This window comes from Pleurodeles waltl, chromosome 4_2 (assembly GCF_031143425.1).
Source record: "Pleurodeles waltl isolate 20211129_DDA chromosome 4_2, aPleWal1.hap1.20221129, whole genome shotgun sequence".
NCBI lineage: Eukaryota > Metazoa > Chordata > Amphibia > Caudata > Salamandridae > Pleurodeles > Pleurodeles waltl.
The window spans coordinates 100,506,248-100,528,868 of record NC_090443.1 but is presented as its reverse complement, the minus strand read 5'-3'; the positions used below and the strand labels follow the sequence as shown (position 1 = coordinate 100,528,868).

Genomic DNA, 22,621 nt, shown 5'->3' with positions numbered 1-22,621 from the left:
CTTTTACATTTATTTAATCCTACTTAAAATTTGCCAAAGACAGTCACACTTTTTGAATTACATATACATTAATCTGTGGTTCTAAAAGCTTTTGAACAAGATCTTTCCAACTCTCCAGAGAAAGCATTGTATTCGCTTGATGTTAGAAGCTGCCTCAAATTCTGACAAAACAGAACAAAATATTTCAGAAAATCAACCCAACTTTTAATTACTTTCTCCAGCCAAAATAAGGAATTGCCAGTCTCGAAACAAAGAATTTCTAGATCAGGTGCAGCAACTATTGCTTTCAGCCATGGGAAAATTGGAAGGCCTCTGATACATTTTGTGGAATGGGTTTTAACTGCATGGTGATTTCATCAGCACTTTACACAGGGGTACAGCCTGCTAATGTTTGCTGAGTGGCAACATGGGGAAACAAGCACACCTTCCCTAAGAACTACTGCTTCGAGGTAGAGACGAAGGGACAAGCAGGTCTATTGACATCTTTAAAAATAATGTCAGATTAGCTCCTTCGCCTCTTATTGTTATCAATATAGATCTAAATTGTTACTGTTGCTTGCTGTTATTATTCAAGCATGTGTGACTATGAAAGGGCCAATACAAGAGGAGAAATATGTTGCACACCGTAACTGTAGTTCTCCAGTGTTGGTATTTCTCATATTTTTACATGCAGCCCAGACTCCTGCCCAAATAGAGGCTCAACTCAAACATTTCAGTACTCGTTATACTCCACTTTCGTGCCAAGAAATGAGTTGTGAAGGCTTCTGGGAGGGGTGAAACAGGGAGCACTCTCATATCACTGGCTTTAGTTTAGGACTTTTACATTGACATGAATGTATTAATAAAGGGGCATTGTTTGGGCGAAACCATACAGGCAATGCTTTGTTAGGCTGTGTTGAAGTTGCGAAATGATTCATGCATGTGAATTATTAAAGAATCCAGCGCTGCAGAACTACAGTTACGGGTAAGTAACTTTTTTATTTCCTATGAAATAACGTAACTTCGTATTTAGCTCCCCTTATCGTTCCTCACAACTTTTGACTGCACAACTTTTAAGTTATGAATGACAGTACTGCGAGCCACTCATAAGATCATCAAAATTATATGTATCTATTTTTCAAATATATATATATGTTCGATGGCATGTGTAGCTGCAGATACACATGCTGTGCATATCCCACCATCTGGTGTTGGGCTCGGAGTGTTACAAGTTGTTTTTCTTCGAAGAAGTCTTTTCGAGTCACGAGATCGAGGGACTCCTCCCATTTCGGCTCCATTGCGCATGGGCGTCGACTCCATTTTAGATTGTTTTCTTTCCGCCATCGGGTTCGGACGTGTTCCTCTTCGCTCTGTGTTTCGGTTCGGAAAGTTAGTTAAATCTCAGAAAATTCAACGGTTTTGTTTGCGTTCGGTATCAGGTTAGTTAACGCAGATCGACACCGAATTAAAGAAGAGCTCCGGTAGCCCTTCGGGGCTTCTACCCCCCGGCGGGGCCTGGTCGGCCCGACCATGTGCGTCTTCAAGGCTCATGGAACGGACCCCATTCCGCTTCTGCCCCGAATGCCATAACAAGTATCCATACACAGATCAACATCTGGTCTGTAATTTGTGTTTGTCCCCCGAACACAAAGAGGATACTTGCGAGGCTTGTCGGGCATTTTGGTCGAAGAAAACGCTACGGGACCAGAGAGCTCGAAGGCTTCCAATGGCGTCTGCACCGCCAGGACAACACGACGTTGAGGAAGAAGAAACTTTCTCCATTGCTGACTGACTCGGATGAGCCTGAAACAGAGCAGACGCCGAAAACCGTGAGTAAACCAGCCCCAGCCAAAACTCATGCCAAAATCATGAAGACACAGGGGACGCCACCGCCGGCAGGCCATGGCTTAACCCGTAAAATCGGTGACGTCCATCAGCACCGAAAAAGGGCACACAAGTGTCGAAGTCACCCGACTCCGGTTGAGATACCCGCACAGAACATACTTGACACCGAGACCCTGGTTCCGACCAAACTCGACATCGAGATACCGGCACCGAGATAAGTCGGCACCGAGAGATCGGAGCACCGAAACCGAAAAAAGTGGCTTCGGAGCCAAAAAAAAAATGGTAGAAAAAGTTTCAGTGCCAAAACATTCAGCTTCGGAGCCGAAAACAAGCTCCTACTCCGAAGAACAAGGCCTTTCAGCACAACTGCAAGGCCATGAATTTGGACAAGAGCTAGAAGCAGGGGAGCCAGATTATGCACAAAGAAGGCTCCATATTCAAAAGGAAACAGGGAAGATAAGAACTCTCCCTCCTATAAGGATGAAAAGGAAACTTGCTTTCCAAGACAAAGAAAAACAACCACAAGCAAAAGTGGCAAAAGCAGTAACTCCACATCACTCTTTGCCACAACCATGTCCACACCACTCACCGCAACCGTCACCAATTGCAACACCCCCTATGATGCAATCTCCAACGCACACAGGGATGAGCCAGGATGAGCCAGATGCATGGGATCTCTATGATGCGCCTGTATCAGACAATAGTCCAGACTGCTACCCTGCAAGACCATCACCACCTGAAGACAGTAACCTTACACGCAGGTGGTGTCCAGAGCAGCGGCTTTTCACAATGTGGCACTGCACGCTGAAACCATTGAGGATGACTTTTTATTTAATACTTTGTTGTCGACACACAGTCAGTACCAAAGTCTCCCAATGTTACCAGGGATGTTGAAACACGCGAAACAAGTATTTCAGGAACCCGTCAAAGGCAGAGCCATCACACCTAGTGTGGAGAAAAAGTACAAGCCTCCCCCTACAGACCCCGTGTACATCACACAACAACTGACACCTGACTCAGTAGTAGTGGGGGCAGCACGTAAAAGGGCTAATTCACACACCTCTGGAGATGCACCACCACCCGACAAAGAAAGTCTAAAGTTTGATGCAGCGGGAAAGAGAGTTGCAGAAAAAGCGGCCAACCAATGGCGCATTGTCATATCTCGACAAAGCTTGTGAATTGGCAGAGCTCATTGGGATGAAATGCAGCACTTTGTAGAACATCTGCCCAAGGAGTTCCAAAAGCGTGCACAACAAGTGGTGGAAGAGGGCCAAAGTATCTCGAACAACCAGATACGATCGGCAATGGATGCAGCGGACACAGCCGCAAGAACTGAGAATACAACGGTCACTATTCGGAGACACGCATGGCTACGCACCTCTGGGTTTAAACCAGAGATCCAACAGGCTGTGCTTAATATGCCTTTTAATGGACAGCAGTTGTTTGGGCTGGAGGTGGATACAGCTATAGAGAAGCTGAAAAAGGACACTGATATGGCCAAGGCCATGGGCGCGCTCTACTCCCCACAGAGCAGAGGCACATTTAGGAAGACACAATTTAGAGGGGGGTTTCGGGCCCAAAGCACAGAAGCCTCAACCTCACAAACAAGACCCACATACCTGGGCCAATATCAAAGAGGAGGCTTTCGGGGACAATACAGAGGAGGACAATTCCCTAAAACTAGGGGAAAGTTCCAAAGCCCAAAGACCCCTCAAACTAAACAGTGACTTCAGTGTCACAAATCCCCAACACATAACACCAGTGGGGGGAAGACTCACAGATTATTACCAGATTTGGGAGGAAATAACAGATTCGTGGGTCCTAGACATTATCCAGCATGGTTATTGCATAGAATTCCCTCAATTACCACCAAATGTGCCTCCAAGAACACACAACATGCCCAAACAGCACTTAGATCTATTACAAATAGAAGTCCAAGCGTTGTTACAAAAAGACGCAATAGAACTAGTACCCAACCATCAGAAAGGAACAGATGTTTATTCCCTGTACTTTCTAATACCCAAAAAGGAAAAAACTCTGAGACCCATCTTAGATCTCAGAACACTAAATCTTTACATCAAATCAGATCACTTTCACATGGTGACACTTCAAGACGTAATCTCCTTGCTCAAACAACAAGACTACATGTCAACTTTAGATCTCAAAGATGCGTACTTCCATATACCCATACATCCTTCACACAGGAAATACTTAAGGTTTGTAATCCAAGGAGTACATTACCAGTTCAATGTGTTACCATTCGGGATAACAGCACCGAGGGTATTTACAAAATGCCTTGCAGTAGTAGCTGCACATATCAGAAGACAGCACATACACGTATTCCCGTATCTGGACGATTGGTTAATCAAAACCAACACTCAGGAACAGTGTCTTCAACACACAAAATACGTCATAGAAACCCTTCACAAACTAGGTTTCTCACTAAACTACCAATAATCACACCTACAGCAGTGTCAAATACAACAATACTTAGGAGCAACAATCAGCACAAAAAAAGGGATTGCCACTCCAAGTCCACAAAGGGTACAAGCATTCCAAAACGTAATACAAAGCATGCACCCAAACCATAAGTATCAGGTAAAATTAGTGATGAAATGACTAGGCATGATGTCCTCATGCATAGCCATTGTCCCAAACGCAAGATTACACATGCAACCCTTACAACGGTGCCTAGCAACACAATGGACACAAGCACAGGGTCAACTTCAAGATCTAGTGTTGATAGACCGCCAAACACACACCTCGCTACAATGGTGGAATCATGTAAATTTAAATCAAGGGCGGCCTTTCCAGGACCCAGTGCCTCAACACGTAATCACAACAGATGCTTCCATGGTAGGGTGGGGAGCACACCTCAACCAACGCAGCATCAAGGGACAATGGGACATTCAGCAAAAACAACTTCGTATAAATCAGCTAGAACTACTAGCAGTGTTTCTAGCATTGAAAGCATTTCAACCGCTAATAGCTCACAAACACATTCTTGTCAAAACAGACAACATGACAACAATGTATTACTTAAACAAACAAGGAGGCACACACTCATCACAACTGTGCCTCTTAGCACAGAAGATTTGGCATTGGGTGATTCACAATCACATTCGCCTAATAGCGCAATACATCCCAGGAATTCAAAACCAGTTGGCAGACAATCTCAGTCGAGATCACCAACAGATCCACGAATGGGAGATTCATCCCCATATACAAACAAACCTACTTCCAAAACTTGGGAACACAGCAAATAGACCTATTTGCAACAAAAGAGAACGCAAAATGCCAAAACTTCACATCCAGGTACCCACAGCCTCACTCCAAGGGCAATGCGTTATGGATGAGTTGGCAGGGATATTTGCTTACGCTTTTCCCCCTCTCCCACTCATTCCGTATCTAGTAAACAAATTGAGTTAAAACAAACTCAAACTAATACTAATAGCACCAACTTGGGCACCACAACCTTGGTACACAACACTACTAGACCTGTCAGTAGTGCCTCATATCAAACTACCAAACAGACCAGATCTGTTAACTCAACACAAACAGCAGAGCAGACACCCGAATCCAGCATCGCTCAATCTAGCAATCTGGCTCCTGAAGTCTTAGAATTCAGACACCTAGACCTTACACAAGAATGTATGGAGGTCATCAAACAGGCTAGAAAACCTACTACAAGACATTGCTACGCAAATAAATGGAAACAATTTGTTTATTACTGTCATAATAATCAAATTCAACCATTACACGCGTCCGCTAAAGACATTGTAAGTTACTTACTACACTTACAAAAATCTAAGTTAGCTTTTTCATCCATTAAAATACATCTCACAGCAATTTCTGCTTATCTGCAAATTACACATTCAACTTCACTATTTAGAATCCCAGTCATAAAAGCATTTATGGAGGGTCTAAAAAGGATCATTCCATCGAGAACACCACCAGTTCCTTCGTGGAACCTCAATATTGTATTAACGCGACTCATGGGTCCACCATTCGAACCCATGCACTCTTGTGAAATGCAATACTTAACTTGGAAGGTAGCCTTCCTAATAGCTATCACATCTCTCAGAAGAGTAAGTGAAATACAAGCCTTTACCATACAAGAACCCTTTATACAAATACACAAACATAAAGTGGTTCTACGCACAAATCCAAACTTTTTGCCAAACGTTAGATCACCGTTCCACTTAAACCAAACGGTGGAACTCCCAGTGTTTTTTTTCCACAACCAGACTCTGTAGCTGAAAGAGCATTACATACATTAGACATAAAAAGAGCTCTAATGTACTACATTGATAGAACCAAACAGTTTCGCAAAACATAACAATTGTTTGTAGCTTACCAAAAACCTCATCCAGGAAATCCAATATCCAAACAAGGCATTGCCAGATGGATAGTGAAATGTATTCAAACCTGTTATGTGAAAGCTAAAAGAGAACTGCCTATTACACCAAAGGCACACTCCACTAGAAAGAAAGGCGCCACAATGGCCTTTCTAGGAAATATACCAATGACAGAAATCTGTAAGGCAGCCACATGGTCTACGCCTCATACATTCACTAAACATTACTGTGTGGATGTGTTAACACAACAAGCCACAGTAGGACAAGCAGTACTAAGAACATTATTTCAAACAACTTCAACTCCTACAGGCTAAACCACTGCTTTTAGGGAGATAACTGCTTACTAGTCTATGCACAGCATGTGTATCTGCAGCTACGCATGCCATTGAACGGAAAATGTCACTTACCCAGTGTACATCTGTTCGTGGCATGAGACGCTGCAGATTCACATGCGCCCTCCCACCTCCCCGGGAGCCTGTAGATGTTATAAGTTGATTAAAATTAAACTTGTACATTTGTATATTTGTAAATATAATACTTTTAGTCACATTATGTACATACATATTTACTCCATTGCATGGGCACTATTACTATATACACAACTCCTACCTCACCCTCTGCGGGGAAAACAATCTAAAATGGAGTCGACGCCCATGCGCAATGGAGCCGAAATGGGAGGAGTCCCTCGATCTCGTGACTCGAAAAGACTTCTTCGAAGAAAAACAACTTGTAACACTCCGAGCCCAACGCTAGATGGCGGGATATGCACAGCATGTGAATCTGCAGCGTCTCATGCCACGAACAGATGTACACTGGGTAAGTGACATTTTCCATATATATATATATATATATATATATATATATATATATATATATATATATATATATATATCTCACACACACAGAGACAAAAAGAAGCAGAGTATTTCCGTCTGTATTTAAGTGTAAAAATCAGTACTTGAGCAACTAATGATTCAATAGTTTAGCTAGGGTGTAGCAGTGGCATTAACAAAAATTAATTTATGTTCTTAGGCTACTTTCAAGGGCTGGATGGACATCATGTATGCTGCTGTAGACTCTAGGAAGGTAAGGTGATTTCAGTCATATCCAGATTTACCATGCTTCGTAATTTACAGCTCTATTTATAAAGGTAAAAATTGTGTTTGTTTTTCTACTGATGCCTTTCAAGTACAAATAAGCACTGTATAATGCATCCAGTATAAATTGGTAAAAGAGGTGTCTGTCTGAGCCACACCAAGTTTAATGGGGGGTTGCCAGCCCAGAAAGTCTGGTTTGTTGAGTGCGTCAATGAAAAAATGTTAGAGTAGGGAATTAGATGGGTGAGTGAATGGATGAGTGTATTGAAGGGTTAATGTTTGTCAATACACAGACAGATAGCTGTATAAAAAACATGCCTATGAATGGATGGTTGCTCACACACCCTCGTCGTCACCTATTTATCCACCCATTTTTATAAGGAGTCATTTTGTCATGTTTGTGTCTTTCATGCTCATTCACTTCAGGCATGATTCTGTGACCAGAGAAGCGCACACAGTATGTGGACTCGTACACCATGAGACCTGAATTTCACGTTCTTTGATACCACATTTCTAGTGCTTTTTCCTTTTATATAAACAGGAACGTACTATATTGATAAATTCCTCAGATGAGAAAGAACAAAATGCTTGTGTGAAATGTGATCCTCTAGAATAACTGCATTTTGACAGTAGGAGGGGGGGAGACAGATAAGCTAATCCCCTATTTCAGTGTCATGTCCTGGGTGCCTGTGTAGAGTCCAAATGGATTGGACTCTGCATGCTTAGATAGACACCCTCATTAACTCTGGTGACTTTTACGTTTACTTCATTCCTCAGTATATGAAGGAGCTGTAGGCCAGATAGTTAATGGTTGTCAAATCTTGGTAGCCCCTTCCAGCTTTGGGTTTAGACACAATTTCCTTTCCACCTACTGAGTTTGTTATAAATGTTGCACACTGATGCTACTTCTAAATCAGTAAAACTAATGCATGACCTTAAACTAATAAAAGGCTACTTTAGTCATACTTGTTAGGGACAGGCTCCTTTTTTCCCCTTGTAGCTTTTACTGATCACTGCAAACGCAGTGGAGAACTGAAAAGCTATCGGGAGCACTGCTTTTCCCAGAGCTTCTCTGCAATAGTTGGTCACTCTGCTCTGTCTGTGACTAAATGTGTAGCTTTTGGTTTATCCTTGTGATGTAGAGGCGACTCTCTCTCTCAATCATGCTAAGCTTGTTTTACTTATTTTCGAGAAATATTGTAACAGGAATATGAAAAGTTGTAATTATTCATAAAATTCTGAGGCATTGCATTACTAGCGAGCTGTGACTATCCCCTTTGCTTCCTTCCCATTAAATTACTCTACTTGGGGTTCCAGTAATTTTGGACGGGTGATTTGATGGAAATTATTAAATTTGGGGAAGTTATGTTCAGGAATGGGACTTACAGTACTGTGTTGATTTCTGCATATTTACACCTGTGTTCCACCAGGAGACTTTGCCTGCTTGCAGCAGGTGAAGTCTCTGGATTGAAAACCACTGACCATTGGTGTTCACACTAAACTCATGATTCCCCCTTTAAATTATTTTACCGTCATGCCCAGCCCTAATACCCAAACCTCTTGTTGATCATTAAAATTGCAGGGTGAACTTCCATTCAATTTCTTTTTTGCTATCTGGAATGGAAAGAGCCTCTCCCTGTATTCCTAACACTAAACATAATCTTATATACATTAGATATTTAAAATATTCTTTATGATTCTTTGACAAGTATACTAGAGACAAAGGTTTTAATAAATGTATACCCGTTGATTCCAAGTTGGTAGCGTGTCTATCAGAAACCTTTTTGCTGTTATTCACAACCTTTTTGGTTAGTCGGCAACTAGTCACCTTTGCTTGCAAAGCAGTCCATTTCTGTGCATGATCAGGATCCTGTAACCAAGCTGTCCAATTTTCTACAACTGCTATAATTAAAATTGTAGTTGCACTTGTATAGCATTCCATATCCCATTATGAAATGCATTATCAGTCAACGCAGTGAGGGAGGGAAAGCTTGGATGGAAGGATAATGTATTGAGTGATGCTTTTACTGTGGCCTGTGTCTCAACGCTTAGCTGTGTAATGAAAGAGGAATGAGTGAAAGACAGGGCTTGCTCCATTTGTTAGCTGCTGCTATAAAGTACTCTGAAGTTCATATTCAGAGCATCTGATATATCTCCTCAGCAAGTCTTGGGTCTGCAGACAAGGAAGACAAAAATCTGTGTTGGTGGCCTGCATTCCAGGCTTCCCTTATGTAAGCAGTTGTTGTTCAAAGGGAATTATAGCACTTCAGTGTGTTCGATTTTTAATATGGTGAGGGCAGAGCAAGGAATATAAAGGCATGAACGTTACTGAAGTCCTCCAAGAATCCAGTCAAATGTGTCTCATTGAGTCTCCTGTAGGTACCTGTTTTCTCTGGGTATTGAATGCCTTGGGTTGTGTGCTTGATTGTTTGGCTGAATGGGTGTGCCAAGCATAATAGCATTTGATTTATAACTAAATTTGTATGCAGCTATAGAGTCACCCTAGATACGTATTACTGATTTAGTATGTATTATGCAGTAATAGTCTACTGTTGGCAATTTGTTAATTTAGTACTTCCCCATGTGCATCACTCAGGCCATACAAATTATAAGGCCGAACGAGATAAATACTGTCTTATATCACACAGCTGACACTGTGAAATAAATCATCTCCTATTTTGTTTGCTATAATCTTGTGCCTATAAAATATTGGTAAATCCCACATATTTACAATGGCATCTCACCTAAGTCCTGATCCTGTTTCAGCACAGTTTGATTGTTTCAATGTTTATCGGCTGTGTTTTATATGTAATATTGAGAAATGTATTTGTATTACAGTCATGTTTAAGCCACAGCTTGTAATGTGTGATTGTAAACCATGGGAGGTTCATGTTTTAGTAGCTCAAACATGTTTATTTTTTAAATTAGGGTTCGTAAAATTCTAGGGATGTTATCCGTTAATGTTCATCTCTGATGTTAAACTGTCCATTCAGAAGATCCACCTATTCACTTGTGGATGAGCAGCTATGTAAAGGAATGCATGATGCATGTGCAGCATGAAAATATTATTTTAATTTGGAAATGTGAGATTTGCAAACCAAATATCTGACCCTAAGTCATGTACCAAATGTGTAAAGGTCCTGTTTACATAGGTAAAGACACTTGTGTTGTAAGACATTTGCGGCTCCCTGTAGGTTCCAGAAGATTTCCTCACAGAAATGTGAGGAAAGTGTGTATTTTTAGTCAACGTTTGAGGTTTGCATAGCATTGTGGGTAAGAAAATGGTGTGGGATGCATGTCTAAGCACACTACCCTGGACTTCTCCAGAGATCTAGTTATCAGAACTATATGGGTCTGGTAGGTTTTTCCAGGAGGCAGCCTACCCAAACCCAAAAAGTGCATCTGTTCACCATTGCTAGTACGATGATATTGGGAGTTAGCCAACTCTTCTGGCCCATATGTAAAAACAACACCCAAAAGAATCAAATGCCCCCTTCTTCCCATTAGAATTGGAGGCTATAGTTCTCAGGGCAGCAAAGACTGGTGAGGTTTCAGGGATGAGGGTTGGGCATGATGTTAGGATGTGAAAGACCCACCCCATTATATGTTACTGCCATACATCAGGCTTTCTGCCCCCCTGCCCATGGGGGAGGCAGATCAGGGGTAGTTACCCCAGTTTGCCCCCGGGCAGGAGGGGGGGTGAAAGCCCTTTTAGTTGGGCAAGGGGAATAACCATGCCCATGTGGGAAGCCCCCACCCCTAGATGTTATTTTTAAATTTTAAACCTTGACACCTTTCTGCCGCCTGCCCTGGGAGGCCAGATTGGTGTCAATTGCCCTCATCTGCCCAATGGGGAGGGGCAGAAAGACCGTTCACCTTTATTTAGGGGTGAGGGGTATGGCCCTGCCCATTTTAGGCAGTCCCCACCCCTCTAGTCCTTTTTCTTTTTTTTGTTTTCTTTTTGTTTAAATAGCTTTTGCTTAGTGGACTTTATGCCCCAGGGAGGCAAAAAAACTGTTCACACTTCTTTGGGGTGGAGGCAGCCCCTCCACTCTATTATTATTTTTTTTTAAAGAAAAAAATCACTGGTGCCTTGTTGGATTTCTGGCACCCTGGAGGGAGAAACAGATTGGGGGCAACTGACCCCCTCATCCTCCCAGGGGAGGCAGAAAGACTGTCCACCCTTCCTTATTGGATGGCGCATGGCCAAGCCCATTCTGGGCAGCCACCACCCCTTTAACCTTAATTAAAATAAAGAAAACACTAAATTGCTGGTGGCTAGTGGGCTTTCAACAAACTCCCCCGCACCATGAGGGGGCAGAAAGACTCTTCACCCTTATTTAGCTTTAGGAACATGGCTGTGCCCATTCTGAGCAGCCCCACAGCTCTAGTCTAATTAAAATATTATCCCTCGTGCCTAGATCAGGGGTAATTCCCCCATCTAACCCTGGGGAGGGGGGTTTCAGAAAGACTGAAATGTAAAGAAAATTAAAGGGTTGCACAAGCCCTTGCCCAAGGGGCCGCTCCCCTTTTCCTTGCTGCCTAATGGGTGTATCCCATCTTGGGGATTGCCCTCCTGTAACAATCCCCAGGAAGGATCCACTAAGAAGAGGCATTGTTGTAAAGGGGATGTTCTTTCCAATGATACCTCTCCCAAAAGAATAAGTATTCAGGGGGATGAGATATACCTGCCTGCCCCAGAGCACTGATTCAGCGAAAGTGAAATGAGCTGATCGGCTCTTTTCACTTTTACTTTTGTATGAAATGGCATCAGTGCGTTGACTGCCATTTCATAAAAATAAAAAAAAGCTCAGGTTGTTCAGGAAGCTCTTTCTAAGCAGCCCAATCCGGGGGGGGGGGAGGCAGACCCTGTGGTGTAAAGCACCAGGGGTCCATCTAACTCTCTCTAGTGATGGCCAGTGGTCTGACCCACACACACCACACACACACATACACACTGGGGAGAATGTGGTTGTCTCAGCCATTGCCCAACAGGCACACTTAAGAGGTTAATACTGAAAAGCAAAACTTATTTGGCCACAGAGTGCTAGCCCATTGTTTTTGTATTCAAACGTTGGAAAACAACTCCACATTACTAGAAAAAAACGTAAAATGGTCTTCTGCGCCGCAGACACCACAGACCCACTTTGTCACCCTTAAGCAGCACACAGTTGCCTGGTGGAAGGTCGTATCACCTTTCAACTTCCTGGGTGTATGAGGATCACATTTGACCAGTGGGTGTTCCAGAGTGTGGAACATGGTTATTTCCACACCTTTGTTTCACATTCCTCAGGTATGCGACTCACACCACAGCACCTATTAGAGGACCACTTCTTCAAGCTCTGAGGGGAAGTACAGACTGTCTGGCCAAGGGCGTCAAGGGGCCCATAGAGTGGCTGCCGGCATCACCATTCCAGACTGACTGTCGTTCCTGTTATTGTCTGGTGCTAATAACAGGACAGAGACCTTTGTCCCATCCTAGATATTTGCCCTCTGAACTTCTTCCTTCAGAAGTACAAGTTACTCCACTATTGGAACTTTCATAGATTCACATTCTTGAATACTTCCCGATGTCAAGATGGGAGTCCCCGGTGTAATATAAAAGTGTGTGTGTATATATATATATATATATATATATATATATATATCAGTGGCATGTGTAGCTGCAGTTACACATGCTTATGCATGTCTCTTCCGACATCTAGTGTTGGGCTCGGAGTGTTACAAGTTGTTTTTCTTTGAAGAAGTCTTTTCGGAGTCACTGGATAGAGTGACTCCTCCTCTCGGTTACAGTGCGCACGGGCATCGACTCCATAGTTAGATTGTTTTTTTTCCGCTGTCGGGTTCAGATGTGTTTCCTCTCGCTCCGAGATTTCGAATCGGAAAACCTAGTTATTCGTTGGTATTGTTTCAATCGCGTTTCCCATACAGACCTTCCGGATCGGCACCGAAAAAGGCCACTCCTCCGTCCACTTTGGAGTCAAGCAAGTTGGCTAAAACTTCCACTTCGGACGCCTGCAAATATTCTCACTCTTCAGAGTCGAAGATTTGACACGCTTCTGCGGAGCTGAAACAGACTTCTTTTTCGGGACCGAAAAAGACCCGAGCTTCGGAGCCGAAAAAATCCTTATACACAGAGGAACAAAGACTTTCGAGAAAATGAAAGCAAATTTCAAAGTCCACGCAAGAATCTCTTAAAGCTTCCGAAGAAGAGACTGAGATAGAGCCAATATTGGAGGTTATGTGTGAAAGACAATCGAGAATCGATATACATAAGGAGACTGGCCGAATCCCCACTGCACCTCCTTTAAAGAGTAAAAGAAAGCTGGCCTTTCAAGAGCAGTTAGATTCTGCTCAACCACAGGCAAAAGTGCAGAAACAAAAGGAGAAACCAGCATCTCTCTCTACTTCTCCTTCTCACTCTACACAACTTTCTTTTTCACCTCACAATAGTCCACCACCACTGCCTTCTCCGACACACTCACTATACTCGCCTGGAGATACAGTGGACCCATGGAATCTCTATGACCCTGATCCCATTCCAGATAATGATCCTGACCACTACCCCTCAAAACTTTCACCACCAGAAGACACTACTGCCTACACTCAGGTAATCTCTAAGGCAGCGGCTTATCATGGGGTGCTTATGCATTCTGAACCCCTAGAAGAAGATTTTCTGTTTAACACTCGGTCTTCCACTCACTCCAGATACCAGTTTCTCCCAATGTTACCTATGTGGTTAAACATGCTGAACAAGTTTTTAGCGAACCTGTCAAAGCTAGAATCATTACCCCTAGGATTGACAAAAAATATAAGCCTGCCCCTACGGACCCTGACTATATAACACACCAGGTTCCTTCGGACTCAGTGGTAGTCAGTGCGGACAGAAAAAGAGCTAACAGCCAGTCATCAGGAGATGCTCCTCCTCCTGATAAGGAAAGTTGAAAATTTGATGCTGCTGGCAAAAGAGTAGCCACACAAGCGGCTAACCAATGGAGAATTGCCAATTCTCAGGCACTGCTGGCTAGATATGATAGAGCCCATTGGGATGGGATGCAAGATATTATACAGCACCTCCCAAAAGAGCATCAAAAAAGGGCGCAACAAGTGGTAGAAGTGGGACAGGCCAGAAGCAATAATCAGATAAGCTCTGCCCTTGATGTTGCTGATACAGCTGCAAGATGCATCAACACTGCCATTACAATTAGAAGGCATGCATGGCTGCGCTCACCTGGTTTTAAGCCAGAAATACAACAGGCAGTACTTAAATTGCCTTTTGATAAGATATATCTATTTGGCCCTGAAGTAGACACCTCTATAGAGAAACTGAGGAAAGACTCAGACTGCTAAGGCAATAGGGGCACTATATACCACATCATATAGAGAGAGGCTTCTTTCGCAGACCAAAGTTTAGAGGAGGATTTAAGCCACAATCCTCTGACGTATCTACCTCCCAGACAAAGCAAGAACAACAAACTCAATATCAGAGGGGGTTTTAGAGGGTCCTACAGAGGACAATATTTCAGGAACAGAGGCAAGTTCCAAGCCTCAAAACAAACCACTACACCATCTAAGCATTGACTTCCTTCTCACCCCTCCACACATCTCCTGTGGGGGGAATATTACAGCAATTCCACTCTCATTGGCAAAATATCACCACAGACAATGGAGTGTTATCAATTATCTGCAATGGCTATTGCCTACAATTAATCTCCACCCCTCCAACCATCCCACCAAGTCACCACAAATTATCCCTAGAACACAACGTTGTGCTGCAAGAAGAGGTTCAATCTCTACTATTAAAATAAGCAATAGAATTGGTTCCACATTCTCAACAGGGAACAGGAGTATATTCACTATATTTCCTCATTCCCAAAAAAGATGGCACTCTCAGGCCCATATTGGACCTTAAGCCTCTCAATCTATACATCCTGTCAGAACATTTTCACATGGTAACTCTGCAGGATGTCATTCCACTACTACAAAAACACGATTACATGACTGCTTTATACCTCAAAGATGCGTATTTCCACATACCAAACCATCCAGCTCACTGAAAATACCTCAGGTTCGTCATAGTAGGAAAGCATTACCCGTTCAAAGTTTTGCCATTTGGCATAACAACAGCTCCAAGAGTTTTCACAAAATGTCTAGGTGTGGGAGCAGCCTACTTAAGAAGACCACACATTCACGTCTTTCCATATCTAGATGGTTGGCTAATAAAATCAAACAATTTTACACAATGCCAACAACACACTCAATATGTGATAAATACCCTACATACAGTAGGGTTCACTCTCAATTACCAAAAATCACACCTTCATCCAGCATAAGTACAGCCTTACCTAGGTGCTATTCTAGATACTCAAAAAGCCCCAGCATACCCAAATACACAGAGGATACAAGCTTTCCAAAATATCATACCACAAATACAGCCAAATCAACAATATACTGTAAGGTTCATAATGAAAATTCTAGGGATGATGGCATCTTGCATCGCTATAGTTCCACATGCAAGACTAAACATGAGATCTTTACAACAGTGCCTCTCACAACAATGGGCTCAAGCACACAGTCAACTTCAAGATCTAGTGTTGATGTACCGGCAAACACATATGTCCCTTCAACGGTGGAATCTCTGCAATCTAATGAACGGCCGGTCATTTCAAGTCTCTGTGCCTCATACCATAATCACAACAGACGCATCCATGATAGGTTGGGGAGCTCATCTCAACTATCATACCATTCAAGGGGAATGGGATGCCAAGCGGAAAGTTTCACATAAACTACCTAGAATTATTAGCTGTATTTCTTGCCCTAAAAGCATTCCAACCGCTTCTCAAACAAAAAACAGACAACATGACAACCATGTATTACCTCAGCAAACAGGGCTGGATGCACTCATCTCAACTCTACCTACTAGCCCAAACAATATGGAAATGGGCATTTCAAAATCACATTAATCTGCGCAATACATTCCAGGGATAGACAATCAGCTGGCAGATCTCCGAAGCAGGAATCACCAACAAACTCATGATTGGGAGATTCACCCCCAAGTACTTCAAAAGTACTTTCAGAAGTGGGGAACACCAGAAATAGACCTATTTGCAACCAGCGAAAACGCAAAATGCTAAAACTTTGTATCCAGACTCGTATCCAGACTCCCTCATCCCCTATCCAAGGAAAATGCTCTATGGATCAATTGGTCAGGGATATTTGCTTATGCTTTTCCCCCCTCTCCCACTCCTTCCCTTTCTCGTCAGCAATCTACGTCAAACTTCACTTCCCATGATACTCATAGCCCCAACGTGGGCACGTCAGCATTGGTACACAACACTGCTAGATCTGTCTGTAGTACCTCATTTCAAACGCCCAAACAGACCAGTCTTGTTAACACAGAACAAAGGTCAAATAAGGCACCCAAACCCCAATGCTCTCATTCTAGCCTGGCTCCTGAAGTCTTAGTTTGGTTACCTAAATCTTCAATCAGAATGTATGAAAGTAATTAAACAATCACGTAAACCTACTACTAGACAATGTTAAGCAAACAAGTGGAAAAGATACGTCTATTACTGTGAATCTAAAAACACTGAATCACTTACAGCATCTATACAAGATATTCTATGCTATCTACTTAATTTGCAGAAATCAAATTTAGCTTTCTCATCCATCAAAATCCACCTTACTGCAATATCTGCTTATTTGCAAACTATTCCACACACTTCTCTGTTCAGAATTCCTGTTATTAAAGTCTTCATGAAAGGATTAAAACGCCTTATTCCACCCAGAACACCACCTGCTCCTTCATGGAATTTAAATATCGTACTTACCTGACTTATGGGCTCACCTTTTGAACCCATGGACTCTTGTCAAATTCAATTTTTAACATGATAAGTTGCCTTCTTTGGAGCTATTACTTCCTTACGAAGGGTTAGTGAAATACAAGCGTTCACTCTTGAAGAACCTTTCTTCCAAGTACACAAACATAAAGTTGTATTTAGGACAAATCCAAAAGTTCTACCAAAAGTAGTATCTCCTTTTCACATCAAACGAACAGTGGAATTGCCAGTCTTCTTTCCACAGCCAGACTCTGCGGCAGAAAATGTTCTTCATACCTTAGATGTCAAAAGAGATCTTATGTACTACATCAACAGAACTAAAGATTTTAGAAAGACAAAACAACTTTTTGTTGCCTTCCAACATCCACATAAAGGTAATCCTATATCTAAATAAGGCTTAGCAAGATGGATCGTTAGATGTACCCAAGCACGCTACATCAAAGCAAAGAGAAAACTTTTAATCACTCCTAGAGCACATTCCACAAGAAAGAAAGGTGCATCAATGGCATTTTTAGGGAACATACCAATGGCTGATATATGTAAAGCTGCCACATGGTCAACTCCTCATACTTTTACACAACACTATTGTGTTGATGTTTTTCTCAGCAACAGGCTACTGTAGGCCAAGCAGTATTAAGAACACTATTTCAAACATCTTCAACTCCTACAGGCAAACCACTGCTATTTTTTGGGAGGACTAACTGCTTTGTAGTCTATGCATAGCATGTATATCTGCAGCTACACATGCCATTGAACAGAAAATGTCACTTACCCAGTGTACTTCTGTTCATGGCATGCAGTGCTGCAGATTCACTTGCACCCTCCCTCCTCCCCCGAAGCCTGTAGTCGTTCAAGTTTAATATTTGTACATATGTACATGCATTTACATTTGCATGGACATCTCTTTATATTGTTATTCTCTATCACTCCTTCCTTCACCCTTTGCGGGAAAACTATCTAACTATGGAGTCGATGCCCATGCGCACTGTAACCGAGAGGAGTCACCACTTGATCCTGTGACTCCGAAAAGACGACTTAGAAGAAAAACAACTTGTAACACTCTGAGCCCAACACTAGATGTCGGAAGAGATATGCATAGCATGTGAATCTGCAGCAATACATGCTACGAACAGATGGACACTGGGTAAGTGATATTTTATATATATATATACAAAGGTATATACAGGACATGTATTAGGCCCTTGGCTTAGTAGCATATCGCAGTCTTTATGCATAATAAAAAGGCCCAAACCTAGAGTCAACCCATCATAACACACAACCCTCTAGAACCCACCAGTGAGGAGCTGCCTTCCCTCAGATTTTCCACTGCATGTCATGCTTAGGAGTCTTCCCTGAGCTCTGCTCAGTTTTTTCTCTCAGAGACTTATTCAGAGGATTTTGGATTCATTTCTTCAAACATTTTCTTCAGCTAGGTGTTCAAAGTGACAACCATGTCAGAGGCACCAAAGAAGGGGCTTTTCAGATCCTGTAATACATGTATGAAAAAGAGATTACATGTAGACGCCCACAACGAAGACTGTATATACTGTCTATCCTAACCACAAAACTTAAGACTGCAAGTTATGTAGAAAGTTTTTCTACTAAGACGTTAAAGGACAGAGAAGGTTGTCTCCTGCACTGGCTACAAAGGTTGAAGACCAGGCACAATCCAGTCTCTGAAGAGGACAGTGCCTCATCTTCTAGGTCTGTCACCAAAAAGTCTGAAAAACAACATAGTGAGCTGTCGACGTCCAAAGAACCACCTAAAAAGGTTGCTAAAAAGTCATCTGAGGGCTCTATAAAAAATCGTAGCCCTTCTATGAAACACCTCGACTGGGGCAAAGTCAAAGTTTAAGGCCGAACGCATGGAGCCCGGCTCGGCTACAGGCCATGGGAGGCCTCGGTTAAAAGTTTCCCTTAGGACTTAGTCGTTTTTCTGAAGATTTTCTTCAGCGGCACAAACCTGCCAGTGCAATCCGACCTCCTGGAACTCTTCTTCGGATACATGTTGTGGGAGCCCTCAGTGGAGATTTTTGCCTTCAGACTTTTTTCGAGGTGAAAATCCTTCGACCGGGGAAAATCTGGATCTTCAGCCGACGTCCTGGGAGCCCTCCTCGGATATGCTGGCTGGGAGGTGCCAGTCAACTTCCTACATTCGGACTTATTCTCTTTTTTGGAGATTTTCTTCACCAGGACGAACCTGCAAGTCAGGCCGGGTCGCACTTGAGGCAAGCCGGCTAGAGTTGTCGCGGCAGGTCGGTCCCTCTATGGAGCTTTCTTCCAAAAGTTCTCCAAAGTTCTCTGAACTTCTGGATCTTCTTCCAGATGATCCTTTAAGGTTCTTTAGGGGTCCACAGCTCACCCCAAGGTACCAGAAGCTCTGAGATGCTCCTTCCGGGTGTGGACTACAACTCCCAGAATGCACCTGGCGCAAACTCCTTTTTGGACAGTGGTCAGCTGGTTGGTTCCTTCAGGAGTTGGTGCAGGGGACTCTGGTTAGCAATTTTTCACCTGTAGCAAACAGGGAGTCCCTCCTTCAACCAGTTGAAGCCAGGCAAAGTCCTTCTTACGGCTGCAGGTCTGCCACTTTTATTCTTGCTCCTGGGTGAAAAACTGGGGGGGGGGGGTCCTGGTTCTGCAACCAGGGGCAGGGTCCTTCCCCCTGTGATGACCACTTCCTGGGAAGTGTGGCAAAAATCAATCCCAGGGAGCAACATTCCTCAAAAATCCATCATGGCTGAAAGTGATTATTGGAGGTTACATCTGGCTGAGCCCACCCACTGGTGTGGCTAAAAATCCTAAACACACCCCTCTCCTGCCCTCTCCTAATCTAATCAAGGGGGAATCTAATTGTCTGGGTTTGCAGGATGTGGGGGTGTTGCTGGGCTGCTCCAAATGTCCTTCTCTGCCTTTGAAGACCAGTTTGGCAGCCCTCCCCCTTCCTGCCTCACCATCTGCTGAGGGGAGATCTCCTCCCACAGGCGCATCTCTTTGTGTGAAGCCAGGCCATTTCACTCCTCATCAAGGCAGCCTGGCCAGGCTGCCAGAGGCTGGCCAATCAGAGCGCAGCAGCAAAAACACTGCAAGACTGAAGTTGGCAACTTTTCAGGTAAAGTTTAAAACTCTTTACCTGAACAAGTCATACTAAATCCAACAACTGGAAGTTGTGGGGTTTATTATAACAATTAATTTGATACCGCACTTCTTGTATCTGTTACTTAAGGGGACTTTAAAAATTAAAATAAAGTCTCCCCATTCTAGCCTATGGAGGCCATTCACTACAATGAGGGGAAAAACAAATGTGGCTGTTTTACCTCACCAAGGCTTATAAAACTATTTTTATAAGGTCCCTGCTTATAGTTACATGGCACCCAGCCCTAGGGGCACATAGGACACACCTTAGGGGTGACTTATATGTAAAAATAGGGTAGTTTAAGACTTTGGAACTACTTTTAATTCCAAACTCGAATTTGCATGGAACTTTAATTTAAAACCAGCCAGCGAGGCAGGCCTGCCTTTAAAATGACACTGGGCACCTCAGCAGTGCACCTATGGGTGCACTACCTATGCTGGGGTCCCTAAATCTACATGCCCTACCATATACTAGCGACTTATAGGTAGGTTGACTTAGCCAATTATAATTAGCCTAATTTGCATATTGAGTTTACACAGAGCACAGGCCCTGGGACTGGTTAGCAGTACCCAGGGCACCATCAGAGTCAGGAAAACACCAGCAAAAAGGGAAAAATGGGGGCAAAAAGTTAGGGGGCCTCTGCAATCATCCCTGTTCTTTCACATGTTCCATAACCGGTGATTCCCATCATTCCACCTCCACCTCCGCAACATCATCAACCACAGGTGGTGCTTAGTGATCAACCACAGAGCTCCCCTCAGGTTCATCCACAAACTTCTTCAGATGATGGGTCTCAGATGGCGAGATTAGTTCACTACAAGATGAGTAGGATGAATATATACTTCCAGCACCTGAATCTCCTGTACCATCATTGGTGGAATTCCCTATGGAAGATATAGGTACTTTCTACAACCTTTTGGAACGGGCGGCCACACATTTTGAGCTTCAAATGCCTGCAGCTCAGCAAGACTGTTTCCTGTATGATTTTAGGGAACCCCACAGGACAACCGTCTGAGCCATTCTAATATTAGACTGTGTTTGGCAGCAAGGTTTAAAGATAATGCGTAACCCTGCAACAGTACCAGCAGAGCTGCCTAAATTGGATACAAAATATAAATCTACAGATGATGCTCCTGCATGCCTTTTAGGTCATCCAAAACCAGGTTCTGTAATATCACAAGTGGCACTCCAGGAACACTTCAGCGCATGTAACCACACCGCCAGATAAGGAAGGTAGAAGCCTGGATAATATCAGCAAACAATGCTCCTCAATGTCTGCCATTGTTGTGCGAGACGCAAATTCCCTAGCGGTCCTTGGCTGGTCTGATAGATCATTTTAGTCTATCAGAGAAGTGTGGAGCAGTGTGGCTCAATGGTTAGAGTGGCAGACCCTTATGCAGAGGTCTGGCCCGGGACCAGGGTTCCATTCCCGCCTCGGCGGGTCTTGGGCTCAATTTCCTCGGACCTGCTCTCGCCTCGGTGCCAATCTAATCATGGGTCCCACTCTGTAACTCTGGGCAATAGCTTGCTTAATCTCCACAACGGCCCCAACAGCGCTGGAATACCTGGCTTCACCTTGGGGGTGCCCAGGAGTGGGCACTTCAAAGGGAAAGCCAGGAAGGGTTCCACAGCGGTATGCGTACAGCGCCAAGATGCCCGACTCACAGGGTAAAAGTGCGCTATACAAGTACGAAGTTTACTAAGTTTTTTTTTTTTTTTGTCTGACGCAAGTCAAAATTTCAATGAGCTTCAGGACACTACCAAGGTGGAGGCCAAAAAAGTTTTGATGGAAGGAAAGCGATTCTCTGCAAAAATAATCGATTGTGTGCTAGAAATTGTTGCCATGGAATTTAGACTTGTAGCAAGCTCAGCAGTTTTGAGGCATCAAGGGTGGCTAAAGGCCTGGAGTTCCATACAAAAATTTTAGATCTACCATATGATGGAGAAGCACATTTTGTAAATCATGTTGATTACTCCCTCCAGACGATTAAATCAGGCACTGATACCGCTAAATCACTTGGTGCTCTACAGTACAAGATGGTGCCCTTTCGTGGAGCTAGAGGCAGGGGACAACCTTCCTTTCGTGGCAGATACCAGCAGTATAGGTATCCATCTTACTCCTCCACCTTTAACACCTCTAGGCCCCATTATCAGCAAAGACAGCTTCCTATTGCGGGATACAATAGACCTCCTCGCAGAGGAAAGCTAGGAAAACAAACCAAGGAAGCCTTCTGTAGACAATGACTGGCGTCCGATTCCAGCTACTCCTTGTTCTTTCCCATTCAGACACCACTTACATCAAATTACAAAGGACAAATGGGTATTATATGTAATATGATATGGCCACCTCCTGGAAGTCACACAGATGCC

The 22,621-nt window shown here is 43.3% G+C and overlaps 1 protein-coding gene across 5 annotated transcripts in view; it reads left to right on the top strand.

Moving 5' to 3' along the window:
• Positions 1-22,621, top strand: part of SCN8A (sodium voltage-gated channel alpha subunit 8) — a 554,114-nt gene that overhangs the window by 441,985 nt on the left and 89,508 nt on the right. For all 5 annotated transcript variants that reach the window (XM_069230856.1, XM_069230858.1, XM_069230860.1 and 2 more), the window contains one exon: positions 7,215-7,268. In XM_069230856.1, the coding sequence (XP_069086957.1) occupies positions 7,215-7,268 (54 nt within the window). The remainder of the gene's footprint in view (positions 1-7,214; positions 7,269-22,621) is intronic.